The following is a 22,638-nucleotide window of genomic DNA, read 5'->3' as shown; positions in this document are numbered from 1 at the left end:
ATCCTTGGTGTTGCCAAGCAACTCAGAGGGGGGCTTTATATATCATTAAAGCTACACATGCACATCAGCATATACATCAACCGTATGACAAAATGCACATTCAAATGACTTGCGTGTACTTGCTGTTATGTTGTGATTTAATGCCACTCATGACTTCATGTTGACTGGGTAATGATGGCTGGATCGCGGAGCTGTCTCCAATATGTAGTTTTCAATAGCACCATTTATAATGTTGATTAAAAAATCTAAAAATTTAGCTCACCTATGAAACACATACCAGATGGAAACATGCAAAAAATATGTTGTCATAAAACACTGTGTGAGCATACAATTTAACCTCCATATGTATTCACATTGTCCTCCAGCCTTGCTATCCAAATTAGTCGAGATTGTATACAAATACCATGACTGTTTTTGCTCTTGTGACACATCAATGAAAATCATATTCTTGCATTGAAGATGAACATGCATGAGAGCCATGGATAGCAACCTGTTTCATATAAAGCATTTCTAACCTGGCAAGACAGATTTCAGAACCTTTTTTACATTTCGGTAGACAGGCGAGCATGTGCTCGGCGGGAAAACTGGTGCATTTTCATTTTTGTAATGGGACAAGTAAAGTTGACCATGTTTGGGAATTTAGCAGACCGCGCACAAAGGGCACTTTCTATTAAACGTCCCTGGCACACCTGATGATTTGCTGACAGAAAGTAGTCTAGCATTTAGACCAGCTAAAATAAGGTTTAAGTTGTGGCGCAGGCAGACAGATTGTGAGCTCTGCAGACTTATGTGGTGGATGTCATCGTACTTCATTTATAAATATGACAACAGCGTGGGACAGTCCCACAGAATCATTGTAGAAATAAATTCATTGAAAAACAATAATATTATCCCAAAGCTATATGGGTGGATGTGTGTGGGGGTAACTTATCACACAATCGGGGGTCTCCAAGTGCCTCCAAGTGACTGGGCACCAAAATAAGGCCTTTATCATGTAGATTCACTGACAAGATTTTTGCAGTAAAATGTAAAACCATTAACGTAAGGTGATAACGCTGTTCTAATGTCCAAGTTAAATTGATCGATCCAATTATGCCAACTGAAAAAAAGAAACATGTTGGCATCAGAGTGAATAAAATGTGCTTATCTCACCAATAAAATTTTGACAGTTTTATTCTGCTCTGCCACATGCAGCCAAAAATAACATGGACCAGAGAAAAAGAGGAGGAGCATTAGAATAAATGAATAGATTAGAGGTGTCATCATCTTTTATTAATATGCACATCTAAATATATTATTCAGAAAGACTGATAACCAATATTGACCGCATTTATATTTTTAACCAGTGCCATTTTAACATTACAAATCTGTTGCTTTAAAATATTTAAATTAACTTTGAACCTCTAAATCATAAATGACAAAAAAGATAATATATACTGTAAATAAAGGAGCTTACTTTTCAGTTAGCAAAGGAGGTTAATAGTAAACTTGACTGAATGACATGAAAATACTGACATCTACAACTTCAGCCAGAGGCGATTCTAGCGTCAGAGGTTTAGGGGTGCTTGGGTGGTTTGGGATTGTGATAGGTCGCTTGTCGTGGTTTTGGGGGTACTTCCCGCTCCAAAAATTGCATGGGAAGTCAGTGAGAATCTAATAAAAGTTATTCAAAGGAGGAAAGTACTTAAAATATAAACATATCCCAACCCTAATTTCTTGGGAAGGGTACTCTTTTTAATACAACAGCTCCTCAACATACACATTGACAGTTTGCATGTTTCTGGAGTAAACCAGATCCACAGTTTACAGTGAGATTTAACAAAAAATCGACCTTGGACTTTTTTTGTGAAATTTTCTTTTAAATAAACCATCCATTTTCTTAACCACTTATCCTCGCATAGGCGCTGGAGCCTATCCCAGCTGGCTTTGGGCAGTAGGCGGGGTACACCCTGAACTGGTTGCCAGCCAATCGCAGGGCAGACAGAGACGAAAAACCAGCCACACCCACAATCACACCTATGGACAATTTGGAGTGTTCAATTAGCCTGCCCTGCCATGCATGTCTTTGGAATGTGGGAGGAAACCGGAGCACCCGGAGAAAACCCACGCAAGCACGGGGAGAACATGCAAACTCCACCCAGGAAGGCTGAAGCCCGGACTCCCCGGACTCGATCTCGCGCCCTCTGCACTGGGAGGCAGACGTGCTAACCAGTCGTCCACCGTGTCGGCCTAAATGAAACCATAGCATATAACATATATTAACAGACATTAATTTAATACAGAGAGTTTGTTTTATTGACTATAGATTGTTTGTCTGTACTATGTTATAAAAAACATACATAACATATACATCAAAAAAGAAATGTGCTTTAATCTACAAAACAATATAAATGTACAAGTCTGTGTATGGGTGAAGTGCAGACATATATAAAACATATTAACAAAACAAATTGACTTTAGCACTAGTTTGTCTCTGCCTTTTTACAGCTCGTCTTTAATACAAATACTTCAAAACGGAGCTTTTGTTTGCTGAAAAACAATCTTATGTCCATGACTTACGCCATAGGGCTACTTTTATCTGTGCAGGCACACACACGCAAGCACGTACACCACACACACACGTTAAGTTTCCCTCATTAGGAAGTAGCAACATGATTGAGGAGCAAATAAGCAGACTAGTAATGGAAAATAAGGTGTTGGTGTTGAGTGGTAGAAGGTAAAATACTTTTCACATATCCTGGTGTAAGTAACACACACTTAATTTCGCTACTCTAGACAGAAATACCCCGTGAATGGACTGAGGAGGATGACATGCTCCGCCCTCTGCACCGCTTGCTTGTAAGCAAAAGCAGAGAGGTCGAGTTGGATGAAACCATTTTCAATCAAATGGGGGGTGTACTGTTTTTTGTTGTTTAAATATTACTTTTAAATTCTATGGTTTATATATATTATAGCTATAAGTGTTTAGCTTGTTAAAAAGAACACATAGTAAAATATATCTGTATCTACTCTAAAATTTGAAGCACCCCCAAAAATGGGCTAAATACACATCTGACATAAGCCCCCCCCACACACACACACACACACATTTGGAAGCACTTAAGACACCAAAAGTCACTGTCACTGCATCAGGAATTTCCAGTTTAATTTTCATAACCTTTAAATTAAATCTCTGGAAAAGTGTGACCGTGTCCCGGTCTCCCAGAGGAACTCAGGTCAGATTTTATCCCAAAAAAGGCGATTTAAAATTAAATCCGAATACTTAATCCATGGTAAAATTGTTCCTTTGGCAGCAAAGTAACCTCTGCTATATAACTTTGCCCATGGATGTGTCTAAACTCTGCTGTGTGCTCGCTAAATGGATGATTTTCTCAAGTAATTTTCTGTCATGCAGAGTCTATAATCTAACTTACTAGAAAGTCTGAAAATAGAAGTGAGAGAAACAAATTTTGAGTGTGTGCGTGCGTGTGTGTGTGTGTGTGTATCAGACAATTTGTTTGTGAGTGTATTTACAAGTGTGGTCAATACAGTTCTCTGTTGGATTATCGCAGAGTGGCAGAGGATGGTCTATATGCCCGTCTGTCCATCATTCTTAGACAAGCTTACAGCTGTATGGAGAGCAGCAATACAACAACAATCTTCAACCCACACCCTGACTATACATTCTTTCATTCTGCCTTTTTTTTTTTAAACTGTTAAACTCAGCAACCTGTTATGCAGTCCACATTATGCCAAATGATTCCCCCCATGTTAATAGCTTGACTACACTGCTAAACCATGAAATGCTTAGCTGGAAGTCAAGTATTCATTATTGTCTCACAATGTGTTGCAATATTCATGTGGATGTCGTGAGTATATGGTGCAATCATAAAACTAAATAATTGTACTACTACACTAATTTGTTGTAAACACGCTCATTCACCAACAATTGTTATGAATATGTCTTAATTTAAGAAAGTTTCCACAAGTATGTAGTTTGCACCAAATCATATTTTTCATACACTTGAGAACATTCCTTTGCATACAAATGTAACATGATTGAGCAAACATTGTTTAGCTGAACTTAGTGGCGGCCGTGGCTCAGTGTGTAGAGATGGAAGGTGCGAATGTTTGGTGGTGGTCGGAGGGGCCTGAGGCGCACACTTGCCACGCTTCCGGCAGCTGTGGCTACTTAAGTAGCTTACCGGCACCGCAGTGTGAATGTATGAGTGCATGAATAATGTATCCATTGTATTGTAAAGCGTCCTTGAGTATCTGATTAGATAGAAAACCGCTACAGTATATAAATTTGATGTATTATTATTATTATAAGTCTAGCATTAGATAAAAAGTTCTAACTCATTCACTCCCAGCCATTTTTACTGGTTGTTTTACTGGATTTTGACTGATTTTGCAAGGCCCACAGAATATTATGTTTTATTACTATACAAACATGGAACCTGACAAAAGAAAGATTAGAGTCTCTTTCTTTCATCAGAAAAAAGTATATTTGTATCTGTTTCCGTTGTACAACAAGTTTCATCATTATTCACAAAACTGTTGGAAACACTGGCAAAAAGAGCTTGTTGCAACATGACCCTGGCTTATTTTATACTCTACTGCCGTTTTTTATAATAACTACCATTGCTTTAAGCCACCTCTTCATGTCAGAAGCTGTATCAAAGCCTTCTTTATGCTCTAGCTATATAAGAAAAGTTAATGTATAAATATGTTTTTGGGAGTGATGGACAAAGTATTAAAAACACATTTATATGTTATTGGGTTTGAATGAGTTTCTTATTTTTTTATTTTTTTTTTGTGTGTGTGATAGTGTGTGACTATCCCCTTAATGAAGGGCTTGTAAAGGTAATGGAATTGTTAGGTATTCTATGGAATGGGCAAACGGGCACTCAAAGGGCAGCCTTGGTGCGTTGATTTTTCTAAGTGAAAGAAGTCCAAATGAGACTTGTTGATCCTACAGAGGCTTGTATGGAGACGTTAAAACCCAGAAATCAGACTTGGGACCAACTCCAATTTTAGAAGAAATATTGCCACTCCAAATGACCAATCGCTTTGTATTTGTCAAATGAGATTAGCACTTTGATTTATTCATTTTTCCTTTCAGACCCATTATTACAACAGGTTACATCAATCACATCATTTGCAACATTAGCATCCAAAAAAAGGGCTGACAGGTTGAAGCCATGGCTTGTAATGTCTTAGTGATCAATAAACAACTCAACATTAGTATTTTAAAACACAAAATTAGCTTTAGATTAGATTGGGTTAGCTACTTTAGCAGATGGATTGCAAATAGTATTAAACAATGACCGTATGTTTAAGAAAGAATGTATGTTTGATCAAGTGAGGAAATAGATGAGAGGATGGCTTTCTAGGTGAGTTTCCAGAATTTGATGAGTCATGTGACTCAGAGATTTGGAGATGAAGTCTTTTATGAAACCTGGTTGTGTCATCATGCCTGATTTTTGAATGAAAATAAAAACGAGACATTGGACTGTGCTTGACATCGTAATTGGCTGTTCCTGATCATCTACAAAGGAAGGGATTGGAAGAAACTGTCCAGTTCATGCGTTCATGGACAAGCACAGCCTGGCTGAGTCACATTGCAAATAGAGAGACAAGTCAAGTACAGGGCACCACTGAAATTAAATACTTTTATGACATCAATATATAAATTGGTAATTGGTCACACGTTCCCAAAAACAGTCTACTAAACTACCACACAAACAATTACTATACTTTCATGTCTTTATTGGACATACCATTTAAATATTAACTTTGCAGGTGTGGCAGGGTGATTACTACCACCTGCACTTGAGGATGTCTGCTCCTCTTGGTCAGCCAGGGTGAGCGTTTGATATAAAAGGGTGTAAACATCTCTCTGACTGTTTGGCTTCAAGCTGTGCCCACTTCCGGGTCTCGGTGGCCTCCACGTTTGTTGTCAAACGTGCATGTCTGCTTTACCAGAAATCTTCCCTGCCCTGACCGTGGCGAATTTGAAGGCCGCCTGATTGGGACGGGTGTGCTACGGCAGTAGGAAATAAAGGACATTGCCGTTTTATTTGCCACGGCCAGTTTGCTTTGCTGGCTTGTCGTTTGTTTTTCCGTGCCACCTTCGCCAAGCTAGTCCTCGTTTTGGTCAGCTGATAATGCCAGTCTCCTGGCACTGTTGCCGGACCGCCTTGTGTACATGGCTGCCCCCTTCATAGGTCCATCACTGTGTCATCTCGGCTTCAAGAACATCATTTTAACAATTTGTCCAAAAATATCTTTACAATAGCCTTTTTATTTGAAAATTTATGACGGAAACCTAATTAGTAGAGTGGGTACTCCTGCAAGCCTCTGGCCCATAGACTGGATTTGGGTTTGAATTTCCCGCCCTATGTCCGTCCTATCAGCCGATGTGACGTCAATAGCGCATTGTGTATGTGAAGAAGGGGGTATGCAGTTTCATTTTTCATCAACAGGTGGCAGAAGCGATTAGAAATGGGATTTTCTGCATTCAGTAGCTTTAAATAACATTTGAACAAATTGCGTAATATATTTGGAGTGATCAGTGTGGTTATGTAGTTAATTTGTGATTTTTTTTGTTTTTGTTTTTTTTGTTCATATAAATTCCATTTTCAGTTGTTAATTTTTTTTTCAAATTGTTTCATATTATTAATTTATTTGTTCTCTAACCCTCAGAGCTGAGCCCACTGAAAGTCTTGTGAGACCTTTTGTATGCTTTATATATTAAATACACTTCTATCTTTTCTTTCAAACAAACACCGTCTCATGCACATCAATAGATTCACCAAAATATTTATGTGGACCCCTGCATATATAATGTAAGTGCACTTCATTTACCACTGTGATCAAATTAGATATTTATTTTTTTAGACTATGATGTGGTTTTCTGCAAAAGTTCAATTTATAACCCATTTGAGTTCAGGATTTGTTCCTTATACATTAAAGTCCCAGTCTGTATTTCTTAGCGTCATTTAGTGGTGAACAAATAATTCATTCATTTTAAAAAACGACTATTGATTTCAATAATTTGTAAAAAAAAAAATTAATAATAATAATTTGCATCACATCACACTGTACATTTTTTGATATAACCGTAGGTCTAGTAATCACTAAGTATTGTGCTGGTCCATAGTTGGAGTCTCAATTTACAAGAGGCTGCTATGTTTTGCCGCCATCTTCCTGCTATGGATGCCCAAGGGAAAACTTTGGGAACATAGTTAGCTTGTAGTTAGTTGGTGGTACGCTTGCTAAGTGTGGTCTCTCTGAGCCACCGTAGTGTGCGTGCCTTTAAATGCATACATTTCGGCTGCATTCTTTGCTATAGCAACATCTAGTGGTCTCTTTTTACACAGTATTGCTTTCAGCAAAGAAGGAATGCGTATTTTGGATGCAAGTCCAAGCTCTAATGTTAGGTATGGTGTGGTGTTCCGGTCGCTAGTAGTAAATTATCTTGGAATAGATGTATTAATTTGTGATATTGAAATAACTTATTTTTTCAACACTCTGTTTATCCGCCAAACACTATATCTATAATGTTTTTTTTGTTTTTTTACTCTCACACTTTGTGAACATCAATGGCTTTTGTCCGGTGTGAAATGTTTGTCATGGTTCAAACGGTTATATTTTTTTGTGATATTACCTTCATCAGCACTTCACTCAGCACATGCATGCATACACATTATGGCAGTTCTGAATGTACTGCTGATGCAAGATTTACCCTATTCAACTGTTGCAAACTACGTTAAATCAGTAATTTCCACTCCCTGAGCCAGAAAACACACACAAAACTATCTAATTACAGCTGCCTCAAGTAAAAAAAAAAATCTATCTGTCTGTCTGTCCGTCCGTCCGTCCCTCCCTCCGTCCGTATATATATATATATATATATATATATATATATATATATATATATATATATATATATATATATATATATATATATATATATATATATATCATACAGCTACTTTATCATCATAATGATAAAACGTAAAACCAGTTCTCCATGCAGGGCTATGCCATTTATGAGGAAATGTCAACACCGTATATTTTTACATTCCTGTCCAGTCAAATAGTACCGACAATGCACAGGATTGCTTTATTGAAACGCAATCTAAAAGTTTTATTTAAATATAAGTCCTAACTCCATACGCAAATTCCTATCATTGTGTCAACCATGAAAGGGGCATGTAAACATTTTAAATTGTTTATATAAAAAGACAGATCTCTGGAATGCTTGTTTACCCATCAAGTGTGACAGTACAACAACTACAGTAAATTAAAGATGAGTTTTGTATATGGTGACGTGTTTGCTATGTGCACCAACATGGATCTACATACACACCGACAAGTGTTATGAAGTATGGGGTGTCCTTCCACAAGATAAACTGATTCAATTGTCTAAACGGGCACTCTTTTTTCATACTCTAAGCTCCACCTCCGCAAGTTGAAGTTGCTTGCCTTGTCTTAACCCTTTAGCTGGGCCCTGGCCATCATGGTAAACAGCAGATGTACTAGGCATTGCCCCAGCAGAAGAGGGGTTGGGGTGACCAGCACCCAAAGTTATGGAAGGCTTGAAAATTGCTCAAGTGTATTGTATTTCTTGATCCTTGTCCCAGACATGTTATTAAGACAACCAGGGACTATTTAAAATTGATTGAAAAATAGTTTAAATGTATTTCCATTATATGGTAAGTCTAAATTTATATGCCTTTATTTTCATGGATTAAATCATTCCCCCTGTGTGCATGTGCATCTTATACTGTAGCTATTGTGTGGTTAAGTATCGTTAACAGTCCATAAATCTGTAAACTGTTGTATAAACTTGTTTCCAACAACAATTTCTTCTGTCTTCATTTCATAGCATGTGTCTTGGTTGCACATCTTGCAGTCATTTGTGTGTGTGTTTTTTGTCCAATCAGATTTCATCTTCCATGTGTTGCTGTTTCAGTGTTAAACTTCCCAACACCTTCAGACTCAAAATTGCAGGCCACGTACAATTGAAACAACACAATAGATTTTTTTTTAAGAGTCTGAACCAATCGTATTGCAAGTTGAATACAAAGAAAACAAACCAGCTCGAAGGCCTCAGCATTTTTTTGTCCTCTAATTATTTATTTATTATTAGAGCTATTCTAGTGGTATTTCATTACAGCACATGAAGCCGGGAGAGGACAAGGAACTGTATATGACTGAAAATTCATTTTCAAGGCAGACTTTTCAAAAAAAAAGAAAAAACCTGGACATTGTGACGATTAGTCGGACAACATTCGTAGCAAAGAAGAATGGAGTTTGTCAATAAATGTGCATTTCTGGTGAGTATGATGTATTTTATTTTGAAAGTTTTTTTTGTGTGTGAAGCTCTTAGACATGTTATGTGATAAATACGACGGCGTATTAGGGCCACGTCTAAATATATACTAACAAAAAACTTGTAAATTGCGACTTTATGAAGTGGCAAATTTGCAAGTTTATAAAGTGGCAAATTTGTAAGTTTCTAAAGTTGCAAATTTGCTATTTTATAAAGTGGCAGATTTGCGAGAAAAAAACTCAGAAACTTACGACAAATACGCGTATACCAATAGTCTAATGTGAGGATTCGTTGGTGGTTAATGGGACATCGAATGTGCACCCTACTCCCTATATAGTGCCCTACTTAGGGGTCACGCCATTTCGTAGTGGCGTCCGAATGTCCAGGGAACGAAAATGTTGGGCACTCAAAATTACCCACAATGCACTCTGAAAAGTAGTGAACATCGATGTTCACTCAGCCGGGTTCATATAGACCACAATGCATTGCGAGTATGAAAAAAAAACATGGCGAGAGCGACAGCGCAAGCGTGAGAATCAAAGAGATGCATTAAATATATACTACGGAAATAATTAATTTGTTTTAGTTGAAAATATGTACAACAAAGGAAACAAAGTACCGTTTTAAAACATTTCCATTCACAATAAATAGTCAAAGATTTATTCACCGGTGCGTCGTAACAGTTATGGTTGGTCACGTGATATGCGACGAGGAGAAAGTAGTGAGCTGGCTGTCCGAAATCCCCAAACAGAATGAGGGCACTACATATTAGGCCACTATGTAGTGAGGTGTTAGGGGACAAGGGAGGACATACACAGCCACTGTTTATAAAATGAAAAGGTAGGATGGAGATGGATTCATTAATTAATTTTAACTTTACTCGTCATACACAGCAGCTAGAGCGACACAACTTCCTGATCCCCTATCAGCTGACTAACACTAACCAATCAGAAGTTAGCATACTTTAGGTAAATGCAAGTGAATGACGCAGAGCAGCAGATTCGACACATCAACTTAGCTACTTGTACAAAAAAAATACCAAAATGTATGAATGTGTAAATAATAATTCTGGAAACATAAATGTACAAGTAAATAATTATTTTAACAAATGCTTAATCCTCAGGGTGTGGACCTTCGCAAAGTGAGGCGTCTTTGTCGGTGGCAGTACCCAATGCTTCAAAGTGCGAATGCTTAATATGATATAGTTAAAGCCATTACTATCTCCTTATTTGAAAACCCGACCAAAAAGTATTGGCACAAACATCCGAGTAGTACGCTACATGTATTTCTCGTAAGTTTCTGAGTTTTTGTCTCGCAAATCTGCCACTTTATAAAGATGTTTATAAAGACGCAAATTTGCCACTTTATAAAGTGGCAAATTTGCCACTCTATAAAGTCGCAAATTTGCCGCTTTATAAAGTTGCAAATAAAAAAAATAAAAAAAGTTTTTTTCTCAGAATATTGCCCCCACCCTCTAAAATATATATATATTTATACGTGGCCTTAATAAGCCGTCGTAGATAAATTATTGTGAACTGGGTTATAGATTTTGAGTTGATCGTTGTAATGGAACCAGATTTACAATCAATACAAAAGGAATATTTTTTAATCATACAATGGATCTCTGTTTAAAATCTGAATGTGAAAAAATTTGAATGTGAAAAAATTTGAATGTGAAAAAAAACTGAAACAGTTGAAAAGGAAAGGCTCACTTCTATAGATACATGCAGAACAATATACTGCATGTACTGTACACATACACAACTGCTCATTATATCTGCACCCAATTATTTTATTAGTCCTAGAGAAAATTTCTGATTCTTATTAGCACATACACTAATTGATTTATTTTCCACCTAAAATAGGGCAAATTCACAGAAATAAACCCAAAGAGAAATAAAATCATGGCTGATCTGCAGGGAACCTCTAGTCAAGGCATGGATCCACTAATCCACCTCGTAGTGACAATCAAATTTGCAGGGAAATGTCGTAACCCACTTACTCAACGCCAACTCCAATTTCCATCAAGGAATCTCTCCATGGCCCCCAGTACCTATCAGAGGGGTTAAGAAACCTAAGGTCTTCCAACTCTGGTCCCCTCTACCCCATGCTCTTGTCTGTGGACTTTCTGGGGCCAGAGCCTTCAGGATGGCAGCCGCCCACCCTCAAGAACATGGGTCAGCAACCTTTACTGTCAAAAGGCTGCCATTTAGGCCAAATAAATCACCAAAAATCTGTCTGGAGCCGCAAAACATTTGAACATTGTGATGATCGGAACAGTGTTAGTGTAAATCTAATGTATTGAGGATCCAAGAGCTAATTTGAGCTGCCCCACAACACAAAAATATGCAGCATCCAAGAGATAAATTTTCTTCTATCCTTCGTCTTCCATTTTTTGGGGGTCATTTTTCAGACTTCGTTTTTTATACATTTTTGATTTGTCTGATGCATCAAATTTTTGACATTTTGGGCAATTTTAATTGTAATAATTTTCTGCCTCCTTGGCCTATTTTTATTTTATAAAAAAAAAATCCGCCTTTTTTTTTTACAATTCCAAAGACATTCTATGTCAATTTTCTGCCTTTCTTTTTTTGTTTTGGGACGTTGTATGGTTACTAATTAATTTTAATTTGATTCTTTTCTGCCTTTTAAAAATTCAATTCTCTGCCGGTTTTGGCAATTTCATGGACATTTTATGGTAATTTTCTACTTTTCCTCTTCCTTTTTGAACATTTTATGGTCACTTTTTGGACATTTTAGGTATTTTTTAAAACTTTTTCCTCCACCTTTTGTCTCTTTTTCTGACAACTTAAAAATTTTGACTCATATATTTTTGGAATGTTTAATTATTCTTTTTTTAATTTAAATCATTCATTTAAATAATATTTTATCTCGAAAATAAAAATAAATATGTAAAAAAAAATCCTACAATTATTATTTTTTTTATATATCCACAGGGAACAAAGCTCACCTCTTTCAAAAAGCTGTTGATGTTTCGTATCCTTATTTTGTTGTGTCTGTCCACTCTGTAAGCGGTCTTAGGTTCCATCAACAGTATTATATAAACATGGGTACACATAAGTAGTGCGTAGGTGCACATACATCCTGAAAATAGTCATGTACGCACCAGATTCATTGGCTTCAGTGCACATTTGTCAGTCAGTCCGTCAGTCAGTCACAGACATCAATGCTTACAGTTGGAAAGACACGGGCGGGTGGTTAGCATTCTTTGCCCGGTAGACAATAAATGTTTGAAAAAGTAAATAAAAAAAATAAATAAAGACTTCAGCCACCAGGCCCACGTTTTGTCCTTTTTCAGAGAAGCCCAGTTAACCACCGACAGCTGGGGCAGTTTATGCTTTGTCGGCGGGTACATTTTGAACATTGCCCGCCGACATGGAAAATGCAAAAAAACACGAGCTCACATCGTGGAAACATGTTTGTTACTTGAGCCAGCGAGCAAAGGAATTTACTCTCTAGTTGATGGAATGTCAGTGCATGACACCACAGTGAACTGCGAACAATACTTTGATTTTTCATTTACAGTGCATTTTTTATTTTGTACTATTTTATAGGATCATTTTTTTGGGGTGCTTTTTATTTTGTGAATTTTGTGTGAAAAATATTTGATTCTTTTAATCATCTTATCAATAAATATCAAAAGGAGAAGAAAACACTGTGTTGATGATTTCATCTAAGTTACTTAGTGGCAACTCATGATTCATTTAAAGGCAAAGTGATAAAGCAATACAAGTTACCTCCAAATGAATTGTTGTAACCCCCCCCCAACACCACCCACACTGTGAGCCATTAATTGCCTTGTTTCCACAACAAAAGAATGTTAGCTAAAATTAATCCCGTCACTGGACAGACCTGTGGGTGGAATGGTTAATTTTGTCAACAGACTTTTTTAGGGGCATAGTGGTGTTAACTTGGTTTTTGCTTGACGTGTCTACGAGGTCCGCACGGCCCCTGCGTGTGGCGTAGCCTACACATTGCCCACGCACGCACCTATGAGAATAACACACACATGAGTAGAAAACACGGGGCACCCACCTCTGCAACAGGCTGAGCCCATGGTGGCCAGTGGAAGATCCAGGAGTAAAATTGTCCCATCTCAACATGCAACATTGACACATCAGTGAAGACAAAGCAAAGATGTCCAAGCACAAGAATACACAGACTGAACGAACACCTTCACTAAAATTCAAACATTTGCCTGATATGAAGAGAGAGGGAGGTTGCATTTTGGTTGTGTTTGAAGGTAATCCTGCACTATGTTCCATTTACAGTAGAAGTTGGTCAGGTCAGTGCTGTCTGATTCTGCCCACTAGTGAATGGTGTCCATGAGAGCGACATTTGCAGGATTAAGTTTTTAGATTAGATTACATTTTTGTCTCTCTTTTCATTCATTTCCCACTCAAACTCATCTTTTTCTCTTTCTTTAATATATTTATTTATTTGCTTTTTCATCTTTTCTCATTTTCTCTGAGGCCCTTGTAATCCCCAAGCTCACTCTGTGCTCTAACACCCTCGCAAACTGGGCTGAACCACAATCCATATAAAGATTTGTGTATTTCACTAGTAATGTTGGATAAAACTACTACACAATGTTAAATAAACCTGAAGGTTATGCAAATCAATGCTGGTATATAAATATAGAATATATAGAATATATACAGTCAAGTCCAACGCCAACGTTGTGGTAATTACATTTATCAAAGCTGTAATGTCGGTATAATATAAAAAGGTTCCATTTTATTGAGTGTGACGTAGTCGGTTTCTGAAGCAAATTGGCTGCTGCGAGGCAATGTGCGAAGAAAGTATGCTACATTCTAGGAAAGTGGGAAGTCGGACTTCAAAGACTGGCTTCAATCTGACATCACTCGTCAACACTATGGAGAGACAGACCGCAAATGACAAAACGTAATTTGAAACAGATATTTATCTTCATTTGGTGTTACTTTAATTTGACATACGTTCACAGAACACAAGGTGATTTGGAATGACTGCGTTAACTTGAACAACAAACAGTTGATCAGAATCGGCCATCTTTGTTGTTTACAATTGCCTCAAAGGCTTTGAGGTCAAAACTGGGACAATCCGAGTGAGACAAATCCGACTTCCCACCTATCTATTTAATTTATTTATTATTTATTTTTTACCTTACGCATTTACCTTGACTTTAGTTAGGTAAGTATATAGTTGTAGCAAAAAATGTAAAAATAATAATAAAAATGCTAAAATACTAAAAATTGGAACAATGTCTTTTTGTGTTTTTGGCCAGGCATTTCTCATTTTTTTATTTTAGGTTTCAGCTAAACGTTTTTATTTCGGTGCATCCCTAACATATATTTGTGAGTGTGAAATGTTTGTAATGTTACACATTAACCATGCAAATACTATGGCCAACTCTGATACAGTACAGCATGTACTGCATTATAGAGCCTCATTGGGTTCAAAACATAAAATAAGGATAAGCGCAGCTTGAGCTAAAGTTTGTTCGCTTTTGGCATTGCACTTGTTTAAACACTCAGGATCTGAGTTACTTAAATCCCATAGAATGGGTGTTAAATTGTGTGTTAACTGTAACACAGGGATGCTCAATTGGCAGCCCATGGGCCACATACTCTTGGCGTGGGGTATTTATTTATTTATACAAACCCCCACATTCTTCCCAAAACGCTGATAAACTTTCAATATATGTAGACGCCCCCCTCAGTACATTTGTGGGCCCCCACCCCATCAGCTCCGCCCTTTGCACACCCCTGCGACTGCCACATCCAAAATCGTCACTTTTCAGGAGACCGCAAAAAAGTTTGTTCAACTGTTAACATTGCGTCATTAAAGAGCATGCAATTTTCAACAATTTGGATCAATCTTCTTCTTCTTCTTTTCCTTCTTTTTCCAGTTTGGATCAATAATTCGTAAAAATGGCACCCACATTGACTGACCGAAATGATAGAGTTTTGAAAAAACATGAAAATTGCCAAATGGTAACGTATTAAGTTTCGGCCTAAGTAAGGTTGAAGTAAGGGAATAGCTCCACTATTCTAAAGAGTAGTAACAGAAATCAAAACTAATGGTTACATACGCCCACACATGAATACAGCAGCAATTAAACTTTTATTAAAGCCAGAAAAAGACCCCACCCTTCCATCAAGTTACCGTCCGATTTCACTAATTAACACTGATATTAAAATTATCACTAAGGCTTTCACATCTAGACTAGAAACAGTAATCTCGACAATCGTTCATAGCGACCAAACAGGCTTTATTAAAGATCGTCACGCTACTAATAATATTAGGAGGCTCTTTAACCTTATTAGCATGATAAAAAGGCAGTTATTATATCATTGGATGCAGAAAAAGCTTTCGACAAAGTTAACTGGTCCTTCCTCTTTAGTGTTTTAAATAAATGTGGCTTTGGGAAATCATTTATCCACTGGGTGTCAGTATTATATGATTCTCCTAAAGCTACAGTTACTACTAATGGGATTATATATCAGAGTTTTACTCTATAGAGAGGCACAAGACAGGGATGCCCACTGTCCCCTTTATTATTTGCAATATTTATTGAGCCACTTGCATTAGCCATACGCCAGGAAAGAAGGATTCAAGGAATTCACTCTGGGGTAACAGAACATAAAATTTATCTATATGCCGATGATATTTTACTTTATTTAGAAAACCCGGCGATTTCGTTAGGGGAAGTATTTAACTTAATAACTAAATTCTCACAGTTATCAGATTATTCTATTAACTGGACAAAATCAACACTTCTACCTATTACAGAAAATTCATGGAACCCTGCAAGCCAGGACCCACACTACTCATTTCCTATAGGTAATTTAAAATACTTAGGCATAAAAATCTCACCTAAATTAACTGATTTAATTCATTTAAACTTTTCTCCACTTCTGGATAACATTTATAGTGACTTGGAGCGCTGGAATAATCTTCCTATTTCTCTAATAGGACGAATAGCCACCATTAAAATGAAAGTTTTACCCAAAATAAACTATTTTTTCTCAATGATTCCATTTAAACCTACGGCTAACTGGTTCCAGTTGTTGGACTCAGCCGCTACAAAATTTTACTGAAATAAAAAAAAAGCAAAGATTAGTCTATCTACTCTTCAGAAAAGTAAATCCAAAGGTGGTCTAGAGGCACCAAACTTTATGTACTACTATATAGCTAACCAGCTACAATATATCATTCTATGGGCACAACCCAACAGAGATACTAACTGTTGGCTGGAACTAGAACAGAAGGATTGTAATAACCTCAGACTTCTAGATTTACTCTTCATTACAACATCGATTAAACGACATAATTGTTTTAAAAACCCAATGATTTCCGCCACCCTGACTGCCTGGTGGAAGGCACTAGAAATTACAAAAGCCCAAGTGGAGCCCTGTGGGCTTTCTCCCCTATGGCATAACCCCGACTTTCAACTTAACAAGCAATCGTTTTATTTAGGTGTGTGGGAGCAGAACACATCTTCACCATCTCTTCTCAGATAATATGTTTATATCATATACATCCTTGCTCCAAAAATATAAAATAAAAAAAGGAAATTCTTTACATTATCTACAAGTTAAAAATATGATAAAGAAACAAATTCCAACACTTCAGGGTACGCTCCAACCGCCTGTTTTAGCTAAAGATATTACCAAGCTTTCTCCGACAACAACAAAAAACTTTCAAAAATATATAAGTTACTTTCATATACTGATAAAATGTCTTTACCCATCTCAAAACGGGAGACAGACTTGTCTATAGCTCCGGAATCTGACTTTTGGATTCAAGTTTGTGAAAACGCATTTAAAATGACAAAACACACAAATTTACAACTTATCCAACATAAAATTATTCATAGAATACATTACTCAATATATGATGAAGAAAATGGGACTCTCAGACTCCGACATTTGTCTCCAGTGTTTACAAAACACTACAGACACTTATTTTCATGCTTTATGGTTATGTACTCCGGTTACGTATTTCTGGACTAAAATCTTAGAAAAACTTTCCGCTATCTTGGACTGTAGGATACCTTTATCTCCAAACTTGTGTTTGCTAGGCGAACTAACAACAACTGACTTACCACATAAACAATTTCAATGTAGCCCTTAATATCGCAAAAAAATAACAATTCTTGTTAACTGGAAAAATAAACAAACTGAATATCGACCAATGGTCTAACCTCCTCATAAATCAAAATTTTAATGGAAAAAATATCTGCCTCAAATAAAAAACAAATATAAAAATTTATAGAAATTTATAGAAACATGGTCTACGTCTAGGGTAGGGTGGAAACACCGTCTTCGCCCTACAACTCCCCTCCAATTTTAATGCACCACACAACTGTGTGTGTAGGGGGCGGTGGGGGGGGGGGGGGCATTGGTTGGGGCAGACCGCAGTATAGAGCAGTGCTGCGGTCCCCTGTCCATGTCACCCCCTCCCCCACATTTTTTTTTTTTTTTTAATGCACCACATACACTCACTGACATGCCTGGGAGGCGGGTGGATCGGAGCATGGGGATATCATTTCCCTCTGCTCCGGTTCACTTGCTCCCAATTTTAATGCACCACACACACACACTTGTATATACACTGGGTGGGGTCACATTCAAGGTTTAGGGGTAGAGTTCGCCAGTCGCCCTTGTTTGGGGGGTGGTGGGGGTGGCTGGGTTGGGGGGGGGGGTGCTGGGGGTGGGAGGGTGTCTGGGGGTTTGGGGGCCTGGGGGCGGCTGGGGCTGGGTTGGGGTGGATGGCGGTGGTGGATGGGGGGCCGGGGGGTCGTGGGGGGAGCGGGGGCTGTGGGCCGGTGGGGTTCCTGGCGGGCCTGCAGCGCCCCGTCCTGCCGCGTTGGGGTGGGGGGCGCTCCTGCTCCTGGGTTTGCTCTCCAGCCGGTGGCCGCTGCGGGGCCCGGGGTTCGTCCTTTGGCGCTGCCGCGGCCTGGGGTGCCCTGAGGTGTTGCGCTTGCTCTGTCCTGGCGGGGGTCGACGGCTCCCCTCTTTGGTGGAGATTTTCATGCACGCCAGATCCACCACACCAGAGTCTATCGAAACTCAGACACAATCTTCCTCAGGTCATTGAATCGGTGGAGGCTGGTGTCTGTGGATCTCACTCCGCTTCGTCTGTCCTTCCTTTCCTCAGTCTCTCCTTTGGTCTCTTGAGGTCTCCCTGATTTGTTGAAATTTAGATGTCTCTGGGGTTGGTGAAGGACTCTGGTTGGTGGCCTGGTGGGTGCTGGATTTCACTTTCCTTTCTTTTCTTTGGTCCTTTCTCGGGTTTCCTGACGGCCTCACAACTATGGCTGGAAGTGTTCGGTTTAGGGAAACGGTATGGGATTTTTTTTTTTTTATAGGTTTTAGCTGAACAAATGAATACACACACACACTCGCACGCACGCACATACACATATTCACCCACATGCAAAAAAAAAATAAAAATACAAAAAATATATAAATATATAGAAAAAAAATAAAATAAAAAAAAAAAGGAGAGCAATGATGATGACATGTTAAATCTGTAAAATTACCGAATGAACAATACTGAGCTCTCCAGAGAAAAAAAAAAAGTAAGGGAATTGGAGGATTTACATAAATATTACGGAGTTAGAGAAAAAAAAGTCTCTAATTCAGCCCTTAAGAAGCTTCAAAATTGCAAGGCTTAATAGATGATCTGTCGCAATAATTTTTGTTTCGGGCTTTTCAAAAAAATGTTTAGAATGTTCCATGTTACCAAAATCGGTCAGTCTCTTGTGGCCGTTTTATGAAGAAGGAACTAGAAATTTGAAATAAGAAGAATAGAAAATTGCCATTAATTTCATGCAGTTTCAAGAAGAAGAAAAAATGCTACATTGGGATATATAGGTATTTCTTTGAAATGATCTGTCATTGTTTACTTTTGGGAAATTTTATGTATCAAAAGTACTAGTGGTAATGGTACTTGGTATCGATATCCGCGACTAATCAAAAGCTGAGTCTTCTCACTGGCATTGGTCTAAAAAAACATCCCTTGTTTTATTCATTAACTTTAATAATGCAGATCAACTTGTGCATGTTTGTGTTGTTGTGTTGTCGTTACATGTATCACCCAAAGATGCATTTTCAGTACAGTATTACTATGCTCCATAAAAAACTTATTTATAAGTCTAAAAAAAAACGTTTTTTTATGCTAGAGCATACAGAAGGCTTTGATGCAGCCTCTCAACTGAAGAGAAAGGTTGAAGCAATGATAGTTATTACAAAAACGGCCAGCAGGTGGCAGCAGAGTACAATAGATCAACTAGGGCCATGATGCAAAAAGCTGGTTTTTTTTCCACAGTTCTAAACAGATTTGTGAATAATAAGAAACTTAGCTATATTCTATTGCTAATTGCTGCAAAAGGTAAAGAGATTAAATTCTTTTTTTCTTGATGAAAGAAGAGACTCTAATCTTTCTTTTGGTAGGTTCCATTTTTTTATAGCAATAAAACAGAATATTCTGTGAGACTTGAAATATCAGTCAAAATCCAGTAAAACAGCCAGGAGCGAAGGGGGTTGCTTCAGTGAAAATGGCTGGGAGTGAATGAAGGACTCCACACTCAAGAATCACACTATTCCTAAAAAATTCTATCAAATTTTCAAGTGTTTTAAATCCCTTATCAACTCTCACACGAACACAGAAAAAACCTCTGACATCTTAATCCCAAATCCTACACACCACGCACGAAACTGAGCATCATGTTGTATAACAACACCCCCCACCCCACACGCATGCACACACACACACACACACACACACACACACACACACACACACACACACACACACGCACACACACGCACACACACACACACACACACACACACACACACACACACACACACACACACATTCCAATCAATAAATATAAGAATCTTTTAATCTAATTTCCCCATTTGGGTTTGGGTAACCCTAACCCTAACCCTAACAGTAAAACCTGAGGAAAGCAAGCAATGGAAATCCCACATGACGGCCACTCCTGGCCATCAAGGCATCTAAAGCATTGGTCTTTTCTCTCAGCCTAATCGGACAGAGATTGAGCTGGTGTAAACATAAAATTTCATCCTCTTGCTACTCCTAATCACATAGTGGAGATTATACTGGAAGGTCGTTTAAAAAAATCGTGGCATGGAGGATTTGTAATGTATCCTGCAGCGATTCAGAAATATGCACTGGTGTCTGAGAAAGAAAAGATGAGGGATGGAAGGAGAATGGAACCAGGCCCGCACTATATCGTCTTATTACTCACCTATATCAGTCTCTTTGTGGTTCTTGATAAATTCAGCAAGATCGAAGTTCCCAGCAATAATCGCAACCTGAAGAGAGAAATCAAGAAGCTCGAATAAGAATGCTCTGAAATCAATTTTCAGCTAAACAATATTGGGAAAGCTGTATTAGTTTTCACAAGCAGGTGCGTATTATTCATGTGTCAACGGATTTAAGTAGAAACAGAAAAAAAAAAGAGAGGGCAATGATGATGACATGTTGAATCGGTAAGATTACCAAATGAACAATACTAAGCTATCTAAAAGAAAAAAAAGATTTAAGCAGAAATGAGGGAGCTGTATATATTTGACCTAATCTCTTTCAGGATGCCGATCACTCAAATTGAATGCAATAAAATGAAATTATTCTTCCCCCGCCTTTAATGAACTAGTCAGGGATTCCTCTGACTTCTAATCTTGTGGTTTTAACCATCTGTACCGAGGAATCTAATAATCTGTCTCACACACACACACACACACACACACACACACACACACACACACACACACACACACACACACACACACATGGACTCAAGGGAAACCCGGCAGCATTATATAAGCATGCCTGCTCTGAATTCTGCAGAATAAATAAATACGAGGAAGAAGAGAGCAATGGAGAGCAAGTGTGTTGTAAAGCTGCGGTACTCTGCCCCCTTCCTACACAGTTGACCTTCTTCTAAACACTGAATTTCTCAGACCCAGCACTTGGGGGTCTCTTTTGATTACACTGCACATAGGTACGGAACTTTTTTTCCCCCGATTAGTTTTTTAATGCAATGTATGGCTCTAATTATGAATACAAAGGCTTACATTAAACTTAAATAGCAGTCCATTGAGCAAGTATCTCAAGTCCCTATGTAGAAAATGAAACGCCTCCCTTGGAGGTGACAGGAAAGGGTCATGTCATGTCTTTCAATGTGAATGTTGACCACATTGCAAGCTAACAATATGTATCTTCCATTTTCACATTGTATGGGCATGTGTGACAAAATCTTTGACCACCGTACACAGGCAGAGGATGGGATGCAGTGCCAGTAACCTATTGGGACCAAATGACAACCGTGATAGCTGAACTTGTCATCTTAAATTTGACGTCGTAGATGACTTCAGGTTTGTGATGTTTGAAGCAACAGTCAAGTGTTGTGACACTTTCAACACCGACAATAGCTCACTGGATTGGTCAATGCCTGATAACGAGTCCTGGATGACCGCACTTCTCACCCTATCTCTGACAGAGACTAGGGCTGTCTCTAGCAAAAATTTTTAGTGTCAATTACACCATTGATTATTCCATCGATTATTCAAATAATCGGGTACATTCATTTGGCATTATAGTTCTATTTTATAACCACCAAATCTGTCTGCTTTCATTAAGTTGAGAGGCTGAAATCAGAGGATTTGGACAATTTTAAATGGAAAGTCTACCCCCATTTTTTTTTCTTTTACAATAATGTGTTCTATGCAACCCCATTAGTCTAAATATGGTATTCTGGTAATATTGTGTTAGTGGATTATAAATTAAGCAGTAAAATCCAGCCGTTTTTATCCATCTCAGGCGGCGGCCATTTTGCCACTTGTTGTCAACTGAAGATGACATCAATGCTGCTCAGGTCTCAACAACCAATCACAGCGCAGCTTCAGAAAACAGGTGAGCTGTGATTGGTCATTGCCTGATCAATGAGTGTAACATTGTGTTTAAAACTTGGGATACGCCTATAAAACTGCTTTGGGAGAGACCAATTGGCAAGTGTGCTGAAATGACCCAGACAAACAGAAAAATTGTTGATTTTTTTTACTACTCTAAGCCGGTTCTTAGATCAGTCAGATGTTCCGAAATTGTATTATATGATAAAAAACTAATATGTAGTTATATAAAATGCAGTGTATAACAACATACTTTTTTTTCAGCTATGTGATAAGACATATCTGTAGATGTGTTTAGTTATGTGCCTGCTGCATGTGTTCAATGCATATACAGTAGATTGAAAGAGTGACACACTAATTGTAGTG

The 22,638-nt window shown here is 38.1% G+C and overlaps 1 protein-coding gene across 5 annotated transcripts in view; it reads right to left on the bottom strand.

The window, feature by feature from the left end:
• LOC144050774 (SH3 and multiple ankyrin repeat domains protein 2-like) overlaps nucleotides 1–22,638 on the bottom strand; it is a 280,805-nt gene that overhangs the window by 139,621 nt on the left and 118,546 nt on the right. For all 5 annotated transcript variants that reach the window (XM_077564353.1, XM_077564354.1, XM_077564355.1 and 2 more), the window contains exon 10: nucleotides 20,610–20,676. In XM_077564353.1, coding sequence (XP_077420479.1) covers nucleotides 20,610–20,676 — 67 coding nt within the window. The remainder of the gene's footprint in view (nucleotides 1–20,609; nucleotides 20,677–22,638) is intronic.

The sequence above is a fragment of the Vanacampus margaritifer genome, chromosome 4, assembly GCF_051991255.1.
Source record: "Vanacampus margaritifer isolate UIUO_Vmar chromosome 4, RoL_Vmar_1.0, whole genome shotgun sequence".
Classification (NCBI taxonomy): domain Eukaryota; kingdom Metazoa; phylum Chordata; class Actinopteri; order Syngnathiformes; family Syngnathidae; genus Vanacampus; species Vanacampus margaritifer.
This window is presented reverse-complemented; position numbering and strand designations above follow the sequence as displayed.